Source organism: Tamandua tetradactyla, chromosome 7 (genome assembly GCF_023851605.1).
Source record: "Tamandua tetradactyla isolate mTamTet1 chromosome 7, mTamTet1.pri, whole genome shotgun sequence".
NCBI classification, from domain to species: Eukaryota; Metazoa; Chordata; class Mammalia; order Pilosa; family Myrmecophagidae; genus Tamandua; species Tamandua tetradactyla.
In genome coordinates, this window is record NC_135333.1 from 112,437,882 (window position 1) to 112,454,115 (window position 16,234).

Here is a 16,234-nt window from a genome sequence, read left to right on the forward strand (position 1 = left end):
ACACACACCAAGTGATAGACTGAGCATTATCCAAGCAGCTAGACTCAGGCCCTGCTCTCATTCTAAAGGCTTTCAGTCTAAGTTTTTCAGAAAATCCCTTCATTGCTCAGCTTAGTTCTCTTTTTCAAGCCCCTAATGCTTTTATCCTTGACCCATGTTTTAAATACTAAAAAAAGACAAAAATCTGTACCAGCATTTCCCAAGTTGTATTCTTTAGCATACCACTCTTCTGGAAAATGATAATAGTAGAGCACAGAAAAGGTCAAAGAAATCTAGCAAATGCCAACCACTATATATTCCACCCTTAGAGACTGATAATGTAACCAGCACAAAGGGACTGAGAAGCCCTAGTAAAGACCTCTTTAATAGGAATACTTTCTTTAGAACACCCTTATTAACATCTGTAGAACAATATTTTATCAACATCAGTTTAGGAATTGCTGGTTTACAATCCATCTTTTCAGTTCATCCTCTATTCCCTCCTATGTAATCCAAAATGCTGTATGACATCTCGACAGCTAAAATAAATGACACTCCAAAGGTAAGATGCTCTGTGAACTCTCAAAAAAGACCAGGTAATAAGCCAAGAACATGGTCCAGAAGAGAACATCACAAATTTGAGAATGCTTACCCCTTTGTAGATGTCAACAGTCAGTGTTGAGTTATCATCAGGAAAAAGGTTGGTATGGGGACTGCTGGTGTTTCTACACATTGCAACCTAAAATCCAAAGCAGTTTAGGAGCAGCTTTTATTTTAGAGTCAAGAACAAGACAAGAGCTCTCCTACAGATTATACAAGTTATCTATGAGATTAGGCTAGAAATCAAAAACTGGATACAAATTGTGATATGGGCAAAAACTAGCAGCAATGTCACTTGTCTTTCTTCATAATAAAAAACATTTACTGGGTTTGAGTGTGCATGGTAAAAGAACTCTGGGTAGTTTTAAACAATGACAGGAGGAGAGGTCCTTAAGTAGCTTCAAACATGAGAGGAAGCCCAGAATAGGGAGACCTTAATCAAAGACATCAGAGGTCATATAGATGGAAAACAGAGGTCATAAAGCTCAAAACTAGAAGCAATTGGGAATCAAGAGGACACAGAATTCAAAAAGACAAAACAAAGTCTGGCTTAGCCACAAGTATGTTTTCTGTTTATTTCTCCTTACAACCTGTACTCATTACCAAATGACTGGTTTGGCAGGCAGGCAGTCAGGCAGAAGCTGATGTACAGGAAACAGAAGAGGATGACAGAGTCAAATAGATGTAAAGCCACTAGTACAACAGAATGAAGGAATATTGACTCTGTAGCAATTTCCCTTCCCAGTAAAAAGGTAGGAAAGACAGGTCCAGGATTGGTCAGCCCTCAAGATCACAGACCCTAACTGGTACACAATGACTGGGAGCAGAACTGAGGGTAGAGATTCATTTCCCCTGAGCTCCAAATCATTGTTATATCATACCCCATTCCAGTCTTCCCTTTACCTTCTCTACTATTCACCACAACCCATGACCCTGGCTTACTTACCACTTGCTTGTTGGTTTTCTCAAAAAAAGCCTCAGCAAAGACTGAGACGACAAAGACGTTGATGATGAAGGAAACAAAGAGAGCAATGCAGGATTCAATGAAAAAGTATTTATTCGCTTCTTGAACTTCCCGCTTACTGGCCCGGTTAACTTGTCTGGACTAGAGAGAGAACAGGAGCAGTCATTATCTTGACCAGCTGGAATAAGTTTCCTAGTAGTATTTCATGATTTTGGAGTCAGCTAAAGGATTTATTTATTATTATTATTATCATTTTTTTTTTGACATGGGCAGGCACTGAGAATAGAACCTGGGTCTCCGGCATGGCAGGTGAGAACTCTGCCTGCTGAGCCACAGTGGCCTGCCCAAGCTAAAGGATTTAGAGGCAAAAAACTGACCAGATGAAAGGTGAGGGATCTAACACTTGCTTACTTCCTAGCTCACTAAGTGGTTAAGGCTTTTTTGACCCTCTGAACTAAGGGTTTATTTCCCAAATAAGGAATGGTGACTACATGACTATTAAACTATTAGTTACTGGGGCTAGAAAGACCGCTGACCTACAAAAAAACAACTTGATTTCAGTCCTATGGGGTGTATAACACTAATTAAAAAGGTCTCTAACTATAACAGTTCTGAAATCTCCCAGTGAAAAACTGTGTAAGATTGGTTGGTAAAAGGCTGGTTGGGCTACTTTACTCTTGACCTCCACAAGGCTAACTCAGGCTTTTTGGATTTAAACAAAGAGGGTTGATGTACTTTCATGCTATTTTTGAAGGGCTTTAGGTCCCATTTCTCTGTGGGGTCAATAATCTCTGGTCACCTTGGTGTTAATGACAGAGTAAATGTATATGGAGTTTATAAATGTCCAGTCTTGGAAAAATATTTTGCTCCTTCAGGGCTCCAAATGTTGTGAAATAAGTTTGTGTATGCTGCAATTACAGGAAATGCTCCAATGAACTAATAGGAGGCCACTGAGATAAGGGTTGTGCTCACCTTGACTAAGGCAGAATGCAAATACATGTTGTGTGGCATGATGACAGCTCCCACGATGCCCACAGCCTGCTCGATTTGTGGGGTGTCACAGTCTGAACAGGATGGTACGAACATGCCCTTGAGCACCTGGCTCTGGTCAGGTTTCACTGTAACATACTACAAACCAACATAAGAACTATAAGCCTATACTAGAGATGGGAGAGTAACACAGTACTAGAGAATGCTCAGCATCCTTTATTCTTTAAAACCCCTTCCTCAACAACTACCTAGATTAATGAGGAATACAGAATCATCAAAAAGCCAAGAAACAATAAGAGAATCATGCTAAGGGACAGAGAATTAGATTCAGGACTAGGGTATCCAGATATTTTACATGTTAAGAAATACAAAATGGATGTGTGTAAAATGTAATTAATATTCTAATGAAATAAAGTGGTTGCTAAGGATCTTACTGTTAAAAGCTTCACCATAACTCTTAGGAGACAAGGCCAAGAATGTAGTCACTTGTTGATTAACCATGTTTATCAAGCTTCTGTTTACCTACATTCATCTGAAAAGCACTTCAGTTTTCCACTAGTGTATAGTAAGAAACTCACTCATAAACACTTCTCATATAAACTTTCCCCTGGTTCACTATTTCTCTTGGAAGCCTTAGACCAAGCTAGACAATCTAGTTATAGATGAGATATACGTATTTTTTAAACTTCAGCCAAACCAGCAAATAGAAATCAGTTTATAACAGTTAGAAAGGTACTACCACTACATATAATGGCCGTGACCACAGAGTGTGTCTAATGGGGCATGCATGAGGAAATATCTATTTACATCCCCTAGAGCTCATTAATTGTCCCAAAACAGGGTGGTTCAAGCTGCAGTTAGTATAAACCAGGACGAGGGGAAAAAAAGAACCTCCCCAAAGTTAGTAGCCAAGAATAACACTGGAAGATGACTGCAACCTCCTCCCAACCCTCTCTAAGGCTGGCACAAGATGGTCAACTTGAGACCAAGAAGTCTAGTTCAGAAAAGCCTAGAAAGTCTAGTCATTTTTTACTCAGGAGTCCCTGGAAGCCTTTCTGGACATTAATCTTTGCTATAGATCATATTTCTTTTAAATGGGCCCAGGACTGAACTGGCTTTTTTTTGACACAGCTGATAGAACTAAATCATCCCAGCATTACAATTGTCTTTTATAAAGAGTAAAAACAAAACAAAAACACACAACTTGTCTTAAAAAACTAATGAACTGCCTGTAACACTTGCCTCATATCCAAAGGTGAAAGCCATAATGGTGATGAGAAATCCAAAGAATGCTTCTAGTTTCCGCAAGCCTAGAGGGAAAAATGCAGCAGGGAGTTCACAGAAGGTACCCCCCTCAGCAAGGGGCAGCTATACCTTTGACTTACCCCTCCATTACCACTCTCCTTACCATATTTGTCCAAAAAGAGAAATACAAAGGTATCTGCAATGGTGATGAGAACTCCACCCCATAGAGGAACCCTAGGTCAAAGATAAAAAAGAAGATTATTGGAAAGAAAGGAAATACTGGGAAATCCCTTCTTCCCAACAGCCCTCCTGATACTAAACACTTGGAGAAGTTAACACTTAGTAAAAAAGGACAGTGGTAGGAAAGTAGGCTGAAAATTTCCTGGACTTCTAGGATTATAGCACCAACTTAATTACATTCATTCAAACTCTGATTAAGTCTATCATGTGTCAGACATTTAGGATACAAATATCAAAAGTAAGAGTTATACCCTCAAAGAGCTCACTATCAAGTGAAACCATTGTCCTCCCTGCTACATGGGACATGACATTCTGGGATGAAAATCTCCCTTGTGGGGTGGGGATAACCCAGGGATGAGTCTGGCCCTGGCACCATGGGATCAACAATGCTATCCTTTCCTGTTTAGGGGAAAAGAAGTGTAACAAATAAGGTATTAGCAGCTGAGAGAGTTCAAACAGAGTTGAGGGGCTACTCTGGAGGTCACTCTAATGCAAGCTTCAGTTAGACACTGCTACTATCATAACTTGCCAAACCCCAACCAAAACCATTCCTGTCCATCCTAAAGAATATCTAGGGCATTACGTAAGATTCTACAAAGGTTCCACATACTAGGGTAACTTTCCAGAAACTTACAACCTCCAGATGGGTCCCTGGACCAGATAACTCCTAAAATGCAGAGGGGCCAGCCTTTCCAGAACATCAACTAGTTCTATCCCCTTAGCTTATATTATTGACAGCCCCTTCCAACATAGAAAATTTAGTGTGGGCATAGCCCAAATACCCATAAAGAATAAGAGAAAGATCAAAGGTGATGGTGGAGTTATACAGAGAAGGTTGGGTTTAACAAATGAGTATGATTGCTAAATCATTATACTGATATTTCTTTTTAATCTTCAGTACCTTAGAGCAGCTAGAAACAAAAACCTAAAATTGTGGAATTGTAACCCATAAAAAAAAAAAGAGCTCATTATCTACTGGGATAAATATACAAATTAATAATTATAATTTAAAATGCCACTCATTCTGCAATAAAGGTATGTATAACCCGTCACAGGGAATTTGGAAGTTGTAGAGCCTGTGTCTGCTGAGAGCAATGCAGTTCTAGAAATGTTCCACAGAAGAATACTTGAGCTGAATCTTAAAAACAGAAAATGATTTCGATTTTTTTGTTTTTATATTTGCTATGAAATCTAGTAAAAAATTGATTAGAGGAAGGAAAACCCCCTCACCTTCCCACAGACAGGAGATTGATGGCAATAGCTGAGCCAATGACTTCTTGCATATCTGATCCAATGATAGCTAATTCCACCATCAGCCACAGTATAATTCGAGGGACCTAAACACAAAACAGTAGAAAGATGTGACTCTGATTAATCATTTCTAAGAGGTTCCCCAGACGTTCTGGAATTCATATATATTTTAGCATTAGACCAATAAACAGTCCTTTGTAAGCCTCCAGGCTAGAGACAAAGAACTAGAATTTGACTCCACTTGGCTCATCACTGTCCTATGGTTTGGTAGAGAAGGCACATGTGCCTCCAGGCAGCTGAGTCTGTAAAAAAGGGCAGACAGCAACTGATTCTGACTTTTTGCTTTCCTTTCCATTAAAGAGTGCAACTGGGTAAAGCCAGTGGCTTAACTGCCTGCCTAAAAGCAGTCTTAAAAGTTTTAGAGGATTCATGGGTAAAATTCTCCCTGCCAACATGGTTCATGACTCCCAGGGATAAGCCTGGCCACGGCATGATGGGATCGACAAAGCCATCCTGACCAAAAGGGGGTAAAGAAATGGAACAAAATAAGGTATCACTGGCTAAGAGAGTTCAAACAAGAATAAGAGAGGCTATTCTGGAAGATACTGTTATGTGAGCTTCAGCTAGATTCTGCTAATTACCACAGTTTACCAAACCCCAATCAAAACCATTCCTGTTAACTCTAAAAAAACCCCTGGGGCGCTATCTTCAAGTTTACAGATAGTTTCACATACTAAGGTTTTCCAGAAACCTACAACCTCCAGGTAAGTCCTGAAACCCAGAGGGGCCAGCCTCTCCAAGAACATCAACCAGTTCCATCCCCCCTAGTCAAAATTATAGACACCCCTTTTCAAAATGAAAAAGTTATAATGGGCATAGCCCTAACACCCCTAAAGATTGGGAGAAGGATCAAAGGAGAAGGAAGAGTTACTACAGAGAAGACAGCATTTAACAAATCGAGTATAACTACTGAATCAGTATATTGATATTTGTTTTAGTCTCCAGTGTCTTGGAGCAGCTAGAAGGAAAAACCTTAAATTGTGGAACAGTAACCCATATCAAACTCTGAAATCTGTTCTATAACTACTTGTTATCATGTACTTTGAAATTTATTGCTGTTTTGTATATATCACAATAAAAAATCAACCAAGAAGATGGCGGCTTAGTAAGGCGCGCGGGTCTTAGTTCCGCCTCCAGAACAACTAATAAAGAACTAGAAACAGTACAGAACAGCTCCCGGAGTCACGACAGAGACCAGACACACAGTGTGCCCCATTCTGGAACGGCTGGACCAGCTAAGAGACTCCACTGCGGTGAGGTCCCTGAGAGGCGCGCACTTCCCCAGGCCGCGGCGGCTGGCGGCCGGAGCCCCTCCCTCCCTCCTTCCTGGGCCAGCTGGGAGCTTCAGATCGGCGGTTCCCCAAGCCGTGGCGGCCGGCGCCCCTCCCCCACGTGCGGCTTCCAGGGCCAGCTGGGAGCCTCAGAGCGGCGGTTCCCCAAGCCGCAGTGGCCGGCGACCTAAGCCCCTTCCACACACGTGGCTTCCCGGGCCGGCTGGGAGCCTCGGATCGGCGGTTCCCCAAGCCACGGCGGCCCTCCCACATGTGGCTTCCCAGGCCGGCTGGGAGCCTCGGAACAGCAGTTGCCCAAGCCGCGGCGGCCGGCGACCGGAGCCCCTCCCCCCACGCGCGGCTTCCTGGGCCAGCTGGGAGCCTCGGATCAGTGGTTCCCCAAGCTGCAGCGGCCGGCGACCGGAGCCCCTTCCACACATGCAGCTTCCCGGGCCGGCTGGGAGCCTCAGATCAGCGGTCCCCAAGCCGCGGCGGCCGGCGCCCCTCCCCCACAGACGACTTCCCAGAGGGAAAGGAAAGAGTCTCCAACAGTAGTAGAGACTGAGTCCAACCTAACACCAATAGTGGCATTAATAAACAACTTCTGACTACTAAAAATAGGCCCTCAGCTCAGGCAAAACTGATCAAGGCGGAAGTCGCCTATTGGGCTAACTGAAAAAGAGGAAAGGGGGCGAAACAGAGCCTTCTGCGGCTGTTTCTATGGAGGCTTCGTTGCCTCTGGGCTCAGCGCTCGGATTACACAGGTTGTAACGCAGAAACAGGCTGCTTTCAGGGCTCTCTACCACCTGAACCTTCCCTGTGGGAGGGGTGAAACGCAACTCAGGTGGAATCCCTCTCTCAAGGAATTCAGATTCCAGGACTTCACAACTTGAAGCCGTTACACCAACCTACAACCTTTCCTCTGTCTCCACCACACACCCAGCAGCGAGAGTCTTCCAAAGTTAAAGGAGCCACAACATCTTTTGCTGGTGGGACCCACAGACAGACAAGCACCACATACTGGGCAGGATAAGAAAAACAGAGCCCAGAGACTTCACAGGAAAGTCTTTCAACCTGCTGGGTCCCACACTCAGGGAAATCTGATTAAATACCCAGACGCCAGCAAAAAATAACAAATCACACCAGGAAAATTGAAGATATGGCCCAGTCAAAGGAACAAACCAATAGCTCAAATGACATACAGGAGCTGAGACAACTAATTCTGAATATACAAACAGAAATGGAAAACCTCTTCAAAAACCAAATCAATAAATTGAGGGAGGACATAAAGAAGGCATGGGGTCAACAAAAAGAAGAAATGGAAAGTCCGAAAAAACAAATCACAGAACTTATGGGAATGAAAGACACAGCAGAAGAGATGGAAAAAAATCGACCAATCACCACAATTTCCCATTTGGGACTCCTCTAGGTGGATTATGTATATAAACAGACTGAAAATCTAAATGGGGAGCTCATCTCTTTGGAGATGAGACTCCCTGTTCATAAATAATTGCTTTGCAATTGCTCACAGTCAAAAAAAAGTTCTTGGGCGGGCCGCGGTGGCTCAGCGGGCAAAGTGCTTGCCTGCTATGCCGGAGGACCTCGGTTCGATTCCCGGCCCCAGCCCATGTAACAAAAACGGAGAAACAGAATACAATAAAACAAGAAAATGTTTCCCTTTCTTCCTTCCTTCCTTCCTTCTATCCTTCCTTCCTTCTCTCTGTCTTTCCTTTAAAAAAAAAAAAAAAAAAAAAAAAGTTCTTTTTAGAGGAAATAAAAGATGTGAATATGATCAAAAGATGAGACTCCCTGTTCATAAATAATTGCTTTGCAATTGCTCACAGTAAAAAAAAAGTTCTTTTTAGAGGAAATAAAAGATGTGAATATGATCAAAAATGGATTCGGGCACACTTTTTAAGCGAGACTATACTCTATTCAAATGCCCTTAGGACAATTCATTCAAAAAAACGAAGAACAAACACAGAGACAACTCATTAAGAGTGTTTCAATCCTGTAAATGAAGAAGGATATTAAACTAAGCCCTAAACCTGAAGTGAACCCACGAAGGCTTTTAATGCCATCAAGGCTTGTCCAATTTCCAAAGACGAAGAATTCTTTTCAGTCAGTAAATCATCATAAAAACTTTCCCTTCTCTTATATTACATTTGGCAAAAGAAAAAGGCATGTTTTATTGGTTATGATTTTCAAACCAGGCAAACAGGACTTTTTTCTGTTATATACGACTAGTTTCAAAGAAAATTTTCAACTATGGTAATGTAGATTTTTAAATAATCAACCATCAGGAAACTATCCCCATTGTCACAAATTCTTCCTAATTTAGAACCACTCAGTCTATTAAAGTCTCATAATGTCAATTCTATACTATTCTCAATTAAGCTGACAGAACACTTCTAAAGAACAGGATTACCAGTTGTCTTTTCATTTAATTTTTTAAATAAAAATAATAAATTTTTTTAAAAGTGGGTTCAGAAGAGAAAAGAGAATGATTTGTCTTTTAACTGAGGAGATAAACATGAAAAAGCTGAGTGGTCATCTTTAATGTGGTAATACATAGCAAGGGGAAAAGAACAGATATGCAAAGGACTGCAGGAAAAAGTGGTCAGAACTAGGTGAGGTCATACAAAGTAGGAAACTAATCTGGCCAAACAATTCAGCTGAAAGACAAATTTAGTTAATGTTGGCTCACTGAGGTCAGGAAAAACATCTATTTCCCAAAAATTTCTTGTTACTAAAAACAATTGTTAAAATACCTGCAGAAAGATATATCAGATTCCACAAGGGTTCCATGCACTAGAGTAACTTTCCAGTCCAGATGGGTACCTGGACCAGATAAGTCCTGAAACCTAGAGGCCCAGCCTCTCCAGAACATCAGATAGTTCCCTCTCTCTACCTGATATTATTGACATATGCTTCCATAGCCTAAACACCTCTAAAGGGACAGAAAGATCAAAGGTGATGGTGGAGTTTTACAGAGAAGACAGGATTTAACAAATGAATATGAATGCTGAATCATTTAAATTGATATCTCTTTTAGTCTCCAGTATTTTAGAACAGCTAGAAGTAAAAACCTAAAATTGTGGAATTGTAACCCATGCCAAACTTGAATATTTTTTACAACTAACTACGGTGCTGTGCTTTGAAATTTATTGCTTTTTTGTATATATGTTATTTTTCACAAAAAAGAAGAAAAAAGTCAATTGTGATGATAAAAAAAATATTTATTCCTTCTAGGCTCCTATATTCTGGAGCAGCTAGAAGGAAAAATCAGAGAGGATCGTATGATAGCCCACGACAAACTATAACTACTTGTTTAAGAGTGCTTTGAAAACTATTGCTTTTTATATATGTTATATTATATAATAAAAAAAGTTAAAAAAAAAACATTTTGTAAAGCCTTGCTTTCCATATTAGGGATGATATAAAAGGCAGAAAAGTAGAGAACTAAATTAATATTTAGGGAGGTTCCTACTGTGTATGAGAAGACATTGTACTCTGCATTTTATGTACATTATCTTCTTAAATTTTGCAGCAACCCTACTGGACAGGCATTATTTTCTCCCATTTTACTGATAGAGAAATTAAGCTAAGAATCAATCAGGATCAGTAAAGGAGTCAAAACCTGGTTTAACTCTAAAAAAAAATACCTGCAGAAAGATAAACTAAAAGAAATTCTAAATTACAAAAGTGATAAACATTTTTTGAAGAGCAGACAAGGATACTTATTGCTCATGGCAGTGAAAGGAGATTAAACACTTAGGCCAAACTAGAGGTAAAACTAGTATCTCATCTAAAGATGAAGCAAGGTTAAAAATATCTTCCAGACATAGTGTTAATTCCTGCCTTAGGTGGGAGTAAGAAAGGACCAAAATGTCTAGAAGGGAGCTGTAAAGGTCAGAACAGGAAAGTGTAAACCCCAGGGTTAAGGTAAATTGAAAAATAATTATTAGCAAATCCAAAAATCCTGCCACATTTAGTCTGCGATAAAAAGGAAAAAGATGTTATTTTTTTCAAAGTGATGAGACAAAGTCAAGTAAAAAAGAAAAAAAAAATACAAACAATATAGCAAACCAGTGAAATTACATGGATGCCTGACTAACAGTACTTAGCAAGAGCACCCACTATGATCCAAATGTGGCTAGATGCTGGTAGGATGAATGGTAAATGTTTACTCAAACAGAATTTTTCCAAGGAAATTTCTGGGAAAAAAATGAATCTCCAGTTGGATTTTCAAGGCAGGGAGAAATGTGGCTTGGCAACAAGAGGGATTGAAGAATTTTCCTTGGGACTCCCAGTCTCAGGGCTCTGACTCCCAACTCCTCCACTGTCTCAGTATGCAGTGGGGCCAGCACTTATTGCCAGACAGTTTCCTATGATACGGTGAACGAACAAACAACACAGTCCACTGCTCACCTTGGGATACTGTCGATGACACACTTCAGCGAGATGCAGCCCAGTGACCACTCCCAGTCTAGCTGCAAGGCGCTGGAGCAGGAGCCCTACGATGGTGGCCAACAGAAGGACCCACAGCAACTAGAAAACAACAAAATTCTCACATGACACTCAGAAGACAACTGGGTTTTTGTTTGTTTGTTTAGCAATGTAAATGGGAAACACTACATTCAGGAAAGAACCCAGTTTAGGAATCTAATGACTGGAGCTCAATCAAGTTCTGCATGTGACCTGCTAAGTCACCTTGAACATTTCTGAGCTTTAATATCTCCCATCTGTGAACACGGTAAATACTTCCTTTGTTCAAGGAAAACTACATGGATAAAAGAAGAGACTACATGGGAAAGTGAAATTGTCAGTGAAGTATTCTGTATGTAACCCAAGGTGCTTTCAGATAGGCTGGATAGAGGAAAGAATGGTGACAGTGCATTATGGGTGTGTAAAAGGGACAGGGGCAGGACTAGAAGTTCACCTTAAATCCAGCCACTGCTCCAGACTGCAAATCAGATTCGATGTTTCCTGGATCCAAATAGGCGATGCTCATAAGAAAGCCTGGTCCCGTGAAAGCCCAGAGTTTACGAAAGCTAAAACAAGAATACTGTACAGGAAAGGAAAAGAAGATCAAGTGGACTATCACCTCCAAACTATTCATCTAATGTTATTTTCTCACATATGAAGCAACTATATCAGCTTCACAAAATCAAAGGATTTAGGATGCTGTTTTATTACATGTGCCCAAGTTTCACTTTCATCTTAACTTATCACTAATCTAGCCACTTCTGTTTGGCTGTCTGAATGAGAGCTTGCTCCGTACTTGCTCTTTCCATTAGCCTCTCATTCTAAAACAAGAGTAACAATATCAGCACCTCTGTCCCCAATCACTACCTAAGTGGAAGAGCCATGGTTAAAAAAAAAAAAAAGGAAACATGAAATTCATACTTTCCCAACCAAAAATGCTCACTATTGTAACTTAACAGATTTATATTCAAGTCCCTCATTTTTCTAAACAGTTCCTATTTTATTTTGGTTAGAAAAATTCAGTCTTCATAGACTGGTTGCCAAAATTACATCTGAAGCTATTGATCTTGAGTTGTCCAGAAGTATTTTCACCCAGAGGTTTTCCTTAGACAATAATGTTCTCCTCCAAGGATTTCTCACTAACCTCCTCCTCAGGAATGGGGATCTTCTCATCAAAGTAGGTGGTGAAGGGCTCCTCTGAGGGTCCAGTGGACTGTGGAAGAGAGGAGTTACTGTAGGCAGGGTTGATGGCACCAAGACTCGCAGTGTCCCCATGGTCTCCAGAAATATCATCTGAATTAACAGATTTGAGAAATAATTAATAAAAATAAACAAAACACACTAAAAACTCATCCTTATTTTTTAAATTTTGAAAACACATAAATGCACAAATATATCCAGCCTGACTAGCTCAATATCTTTTAATAGTTTTAATTTATTGTTTAAAAAATTACTTTCAAATAGATAATACCTTCAACACAGTTGAATATTCAAATAGTACAATAAAATCTCTCTTTCACCCTTGTCCCCCAGTCACTTAACACTAATCTCACAATGGTTTTCTTTTTATTCCTGTTTGTTAATTTTTAGAATTATTTCATTTCCCTCTACAAACAGTGATATATAAGGGCTCAAAATATAACATGACCAGACCAGTTTCATTGGGTAATTTAAAATCCTAACTTTTAAAAGTATTAGGATTGTCTACTGGAACACTTTCCTTCCTCCCACCCGGCCTCCCATTATTTGGCAGAACTTACTCAAAGAATCGTTTTTGGACATTCTGTCTCTGTTAGGCTTCTCAAAAAATGTGCAAGTTGCAAAAGCCTACCACAGCTCAGCTAAACTGAAACTGCAGGGAAACCACTAAGCAGGAACTCTGCGTCCTGACTAAGATTTAGAGTAAAGAGCTATGAGTCATGTGGTGCTCGCACTGGGCAGCCTCGTGACAGGTGGGCTCATCGCAGACTGATATCTTTTTCCCTGAGTCCAGCAATTTGTAGTTAATCTTAAACGCAGAGGAGGGGAGAGTCTGGGAGAAGAGGGCTAATTGCCAGATACATACAAAGCCCAGTTTGCTGCTGCCACCAAACGGCTATTTTGAGCCACACAAATCTAATCTTTGCGTTTCCAAGATGTCTTTCTGACTACCAGTTAGAAAAACAAAAGCTTTCTTTGTTTAGGGAGCTGACTCACATTAAATTAAGTGGCCCCAAATTGAGGACGAAATCATTGAAAAGAAATATAAATTCCAAAAGGAAAATTTAGAATTAGGAAGGATTAGCCAAAGCACTCAAGAAGCACCAATCAAATACAGAGTAGAAAGAAGGCAGTCACCATGTATTTCATTGCTCCATCCACAAATGAAACATCACGAATGTCATGCACAGCCAAAGGGAGCTGCCGAAGCACTCCTGAGTTTTTTTTTGTTGTTGTTGTTTTTTTTTAACTCCTGAGTTTTCATGCAAAGTCTGGTAATTGCATTGCCCTTGCAAGCATTACTGCTACAGAAACCAGATGGTGACTTTTGAATGGAGCAGTTTTCCATGACACTTTTCACCGGGAAAGAGGAAATGGAGGGCAATTTTTATTGAAATAGACAATGAGAGAGAAAACATTATAAATTCCTATTCCTGATTTTAGCCTGATTTCAAATAAAAATTAAACAGTGCAAAACTGTAAATTACCATCTGGCATCTTCTGCTCAGGACCCAATACCATGGTGGACACCTGAGTGCCTGAGTTCTTAGTATAGGATTCTAGAAAGAGGAAAAGGGAAGGAAAGAAATTAGCAAGAACAAACTGACAAATTCAGAATTAGCATTTTGTTATTCTGTATGACTAAACCCTTATTATGTGAAAAGAATAATTCTACCAAATTAAATAACCTTGAAAATAACTGCAATTTCAGGATACGATTAAGACATACTTAACCAAAATGGAAAAGCCTTAATTATATTTCTGCTTGTAAGACTTCAAAACCAAATTAAAGGAAAAGGTAATTCAGTGAAGTAGGCAAACACTTTTTAGTAAGTATCCACAGGGAGGCTGCTAGAAAATCACCCAGTTTCTACCTCTGCCTCCAGATTAGCAATGATGCATTTATCCCAAATAGCTAAAAACCAGACTGGTCTAATATATTAGCAAACCCATTTGGTCCATTTGTCAGAACTAGGCCATATTCTCCAGTCTGCCTTACCAATAAGGCTGATTAAAAAAAAAAATTCCATCTACTGATAACAGAATCTACTTCTCAGCTGATTCCAAATTTAGAAGAAAGACAAGGGAATATATACTGACACCACTCCGCTGCCAGATCCCAATCATAACTATCCTACTGAAAAATTTATGAAGACTCTTCTTGGCCATCACATATGCTTTGTGTTCTTCCACCCGTCCTTTTGTTGCTCCTATCTGAATAACCCTCTACTTTGATTTTGGGGTAATTTTTCCATCTACGAATGTATCTATTCTTATCTTACAGAATTACAGAATTCAGGCGTGAAAGGGATTTTTAAAGTCCATATATCTGTGGCCTCTCTAAGCCGATAAATGTGCCCCCCCAACCCCCACCCATCCACCCACAATGTGGGACCTGACTCCCAGGTGTAAAATCTCCCTGGCAATGTGGGACAGAAATCCTGGGATGAGCCAGGACCCAGTATCAAGAGATTGAGAAAACCCTTTTGACCAAAAGAGGGAAGAGAGAAATGAGAAAAAATAAAGTATAAGTGGCTGAGAGATTTCAAACAGAGTCAAGAAGTTATCCTGGAGGTTATTCTTACACATTATACAGATATCCCTTTTTAGTTTATGGTGTATTGGAGTGGCTAAAGGGAAGTATCTGAAACTGCTGAGCTGTGTACCAGTAGCCTTGTTTCTTGAAGATGATTGTATAATGATACAGTTTTTACAACGTGACTGTGTGAAAACCTTGTGTCTGATGCTCCTTTATCTAGGGTATGGACAGATGGATAAATATGGACAAATATGGATAAAAATAAACAAATAATAGGGAGGACAAGGGTTAAAATAAATTGGGAAGATGGAAATACTAGTGGTCAATGAGAGGGAGGGGTAAGGGGTATGGTATGTATGAGTTTTTCCCTTTTTTTCTTTTTCCGGAGTGATGCAAATGTAAAAAATGGTCATGGTGATGAATACACAACTATGTGATGACCTTGTGATTGTACCCCATGTATGAAATGTTTGTATGTTAAGAATGTTTGTATCTTTGTAGGTTGATTTAGCAATAACAATATTAAAACATTAAAAAAAAAGTCCATTTATCTTCCTAAAACACCCCACCACTACTAATTTGGGAAAACAATCTTTTACCTCTCTAGTCACCAACATAAAATATTATATTATAATAAATATTAGATGACTCCCAGGGATGAGACAGGCCCTGGCACCATGGGATCAACAATTCCATCTTGATCAAAAGGGAGATAAAGATGTGTAACTTATAAAATATCAGTGGCTGAGAGAGTTCAAATAGGGTCAAGAGGCTACTCTGGAGATCACTCTTTTGCAAGCTTCAGTTAGACTACCTATCATAACTTGTGAAACCCCAACCAAAACCATTCCAGACAATCCTAAAGAACACCTAGAGCAATATATAATATTCTACAAAGGTTCCATACACTAGGGTAACTTCCCAGAAACCTACAAGCTCCAAATGGGTCCCTGGACCAGATAAGTCCTGAAACCTAGAGGGACCAGCCTCTCCAGAATGTCAGCTAGTTCCATCTCCCTATCCCATATTATTGACAGCCTCTTCCAACATGAAAAAGTTAGAATGGTCATAGCCCAAATTCCCCTAAAGAGTGGGACAGAAAGATCAAAGGTGATGGTGGACTTATACAGAGAAGGTTGGATTTAACAAACGAATATGATTGCTAAATCATTAAAATGGTATTTCTTTTAGTCTCCAGTATTTTAGAGCAGCTAGAAGTAAAAACTGAAAATTGTGGAACTGTAACCCATACCAAACTCTGAGATCTGTTCTACAACTAATTATTCTGCTGTGCTTTGAAATTTATTGCTTTTTTTATATATGTGTTATTTTTCACAAAAAAGAAAAAAAAAGTTGATTGTGATGATAAAAAAGATGTTTATTCCTTCTAGCCTCCTGTATTCTGGA

General features: G+C 39.8%; 1 protein-coding gene across 9 annotated transcripts in view; it reads right to left on the minus strand.

Annotated features, from left to right (window-relative positions):
• The window catches only part of SLC11A2 (solute carrier family 11 member 2), a 100,618-nt gene that overhangs the window by 72,458 nt on the left and 11,926 nt on the right, over positions 1–16,234 (minus strand). For 5 of the 9 annotated variants that reach the window (XM_077170894.1, XM_077170896.1, XM_077170892.1 and 2 more), the window contains exons 2-11: positions 13,776–13,847; positions 12,233–12,381; positions 11,543–11,668; positions 11,032–11,151; positions 5,249–5,355; positions 3,942–4,012; positions 3,776–3,843; positions 2,516–2,671; positions 1,526–1,684; positions 632–718 (exon numbers count right to left, since the gene is read on the minus strand). In XM_077170894.1, the coding sequence (XP_077027009.1) occupies positions 632–718; positions 1,526–1,684; positions 2,516–2,671; positions 3,776–3,843; positions 3,942–4,012; positions 5,249–5,355; positions 11,032–11,151; positions 11,543–11,668; positions 12,233–12,381; positions 13,776–13,847 (1,115 nt within the window). Of the gene's footprint in view, positions 1–631; positions 719–1,525; positions 1,685–2,515; positions 2,672–3,775; positions 3,844–3,941; positions 4,013–5,248; positions 5,356–11,031; positions 11,152–11,542; positions 11,669–12,232; positions 12,382–12,848; positions 12,998–13,775; positions 13,848–16,234 lie in introns of those variants that run through there. The other 4 variants (XM_077170899.1, XM_077170895.1, XM_077170898.1 and 1 more) reach the window with 3 other exon arrangements.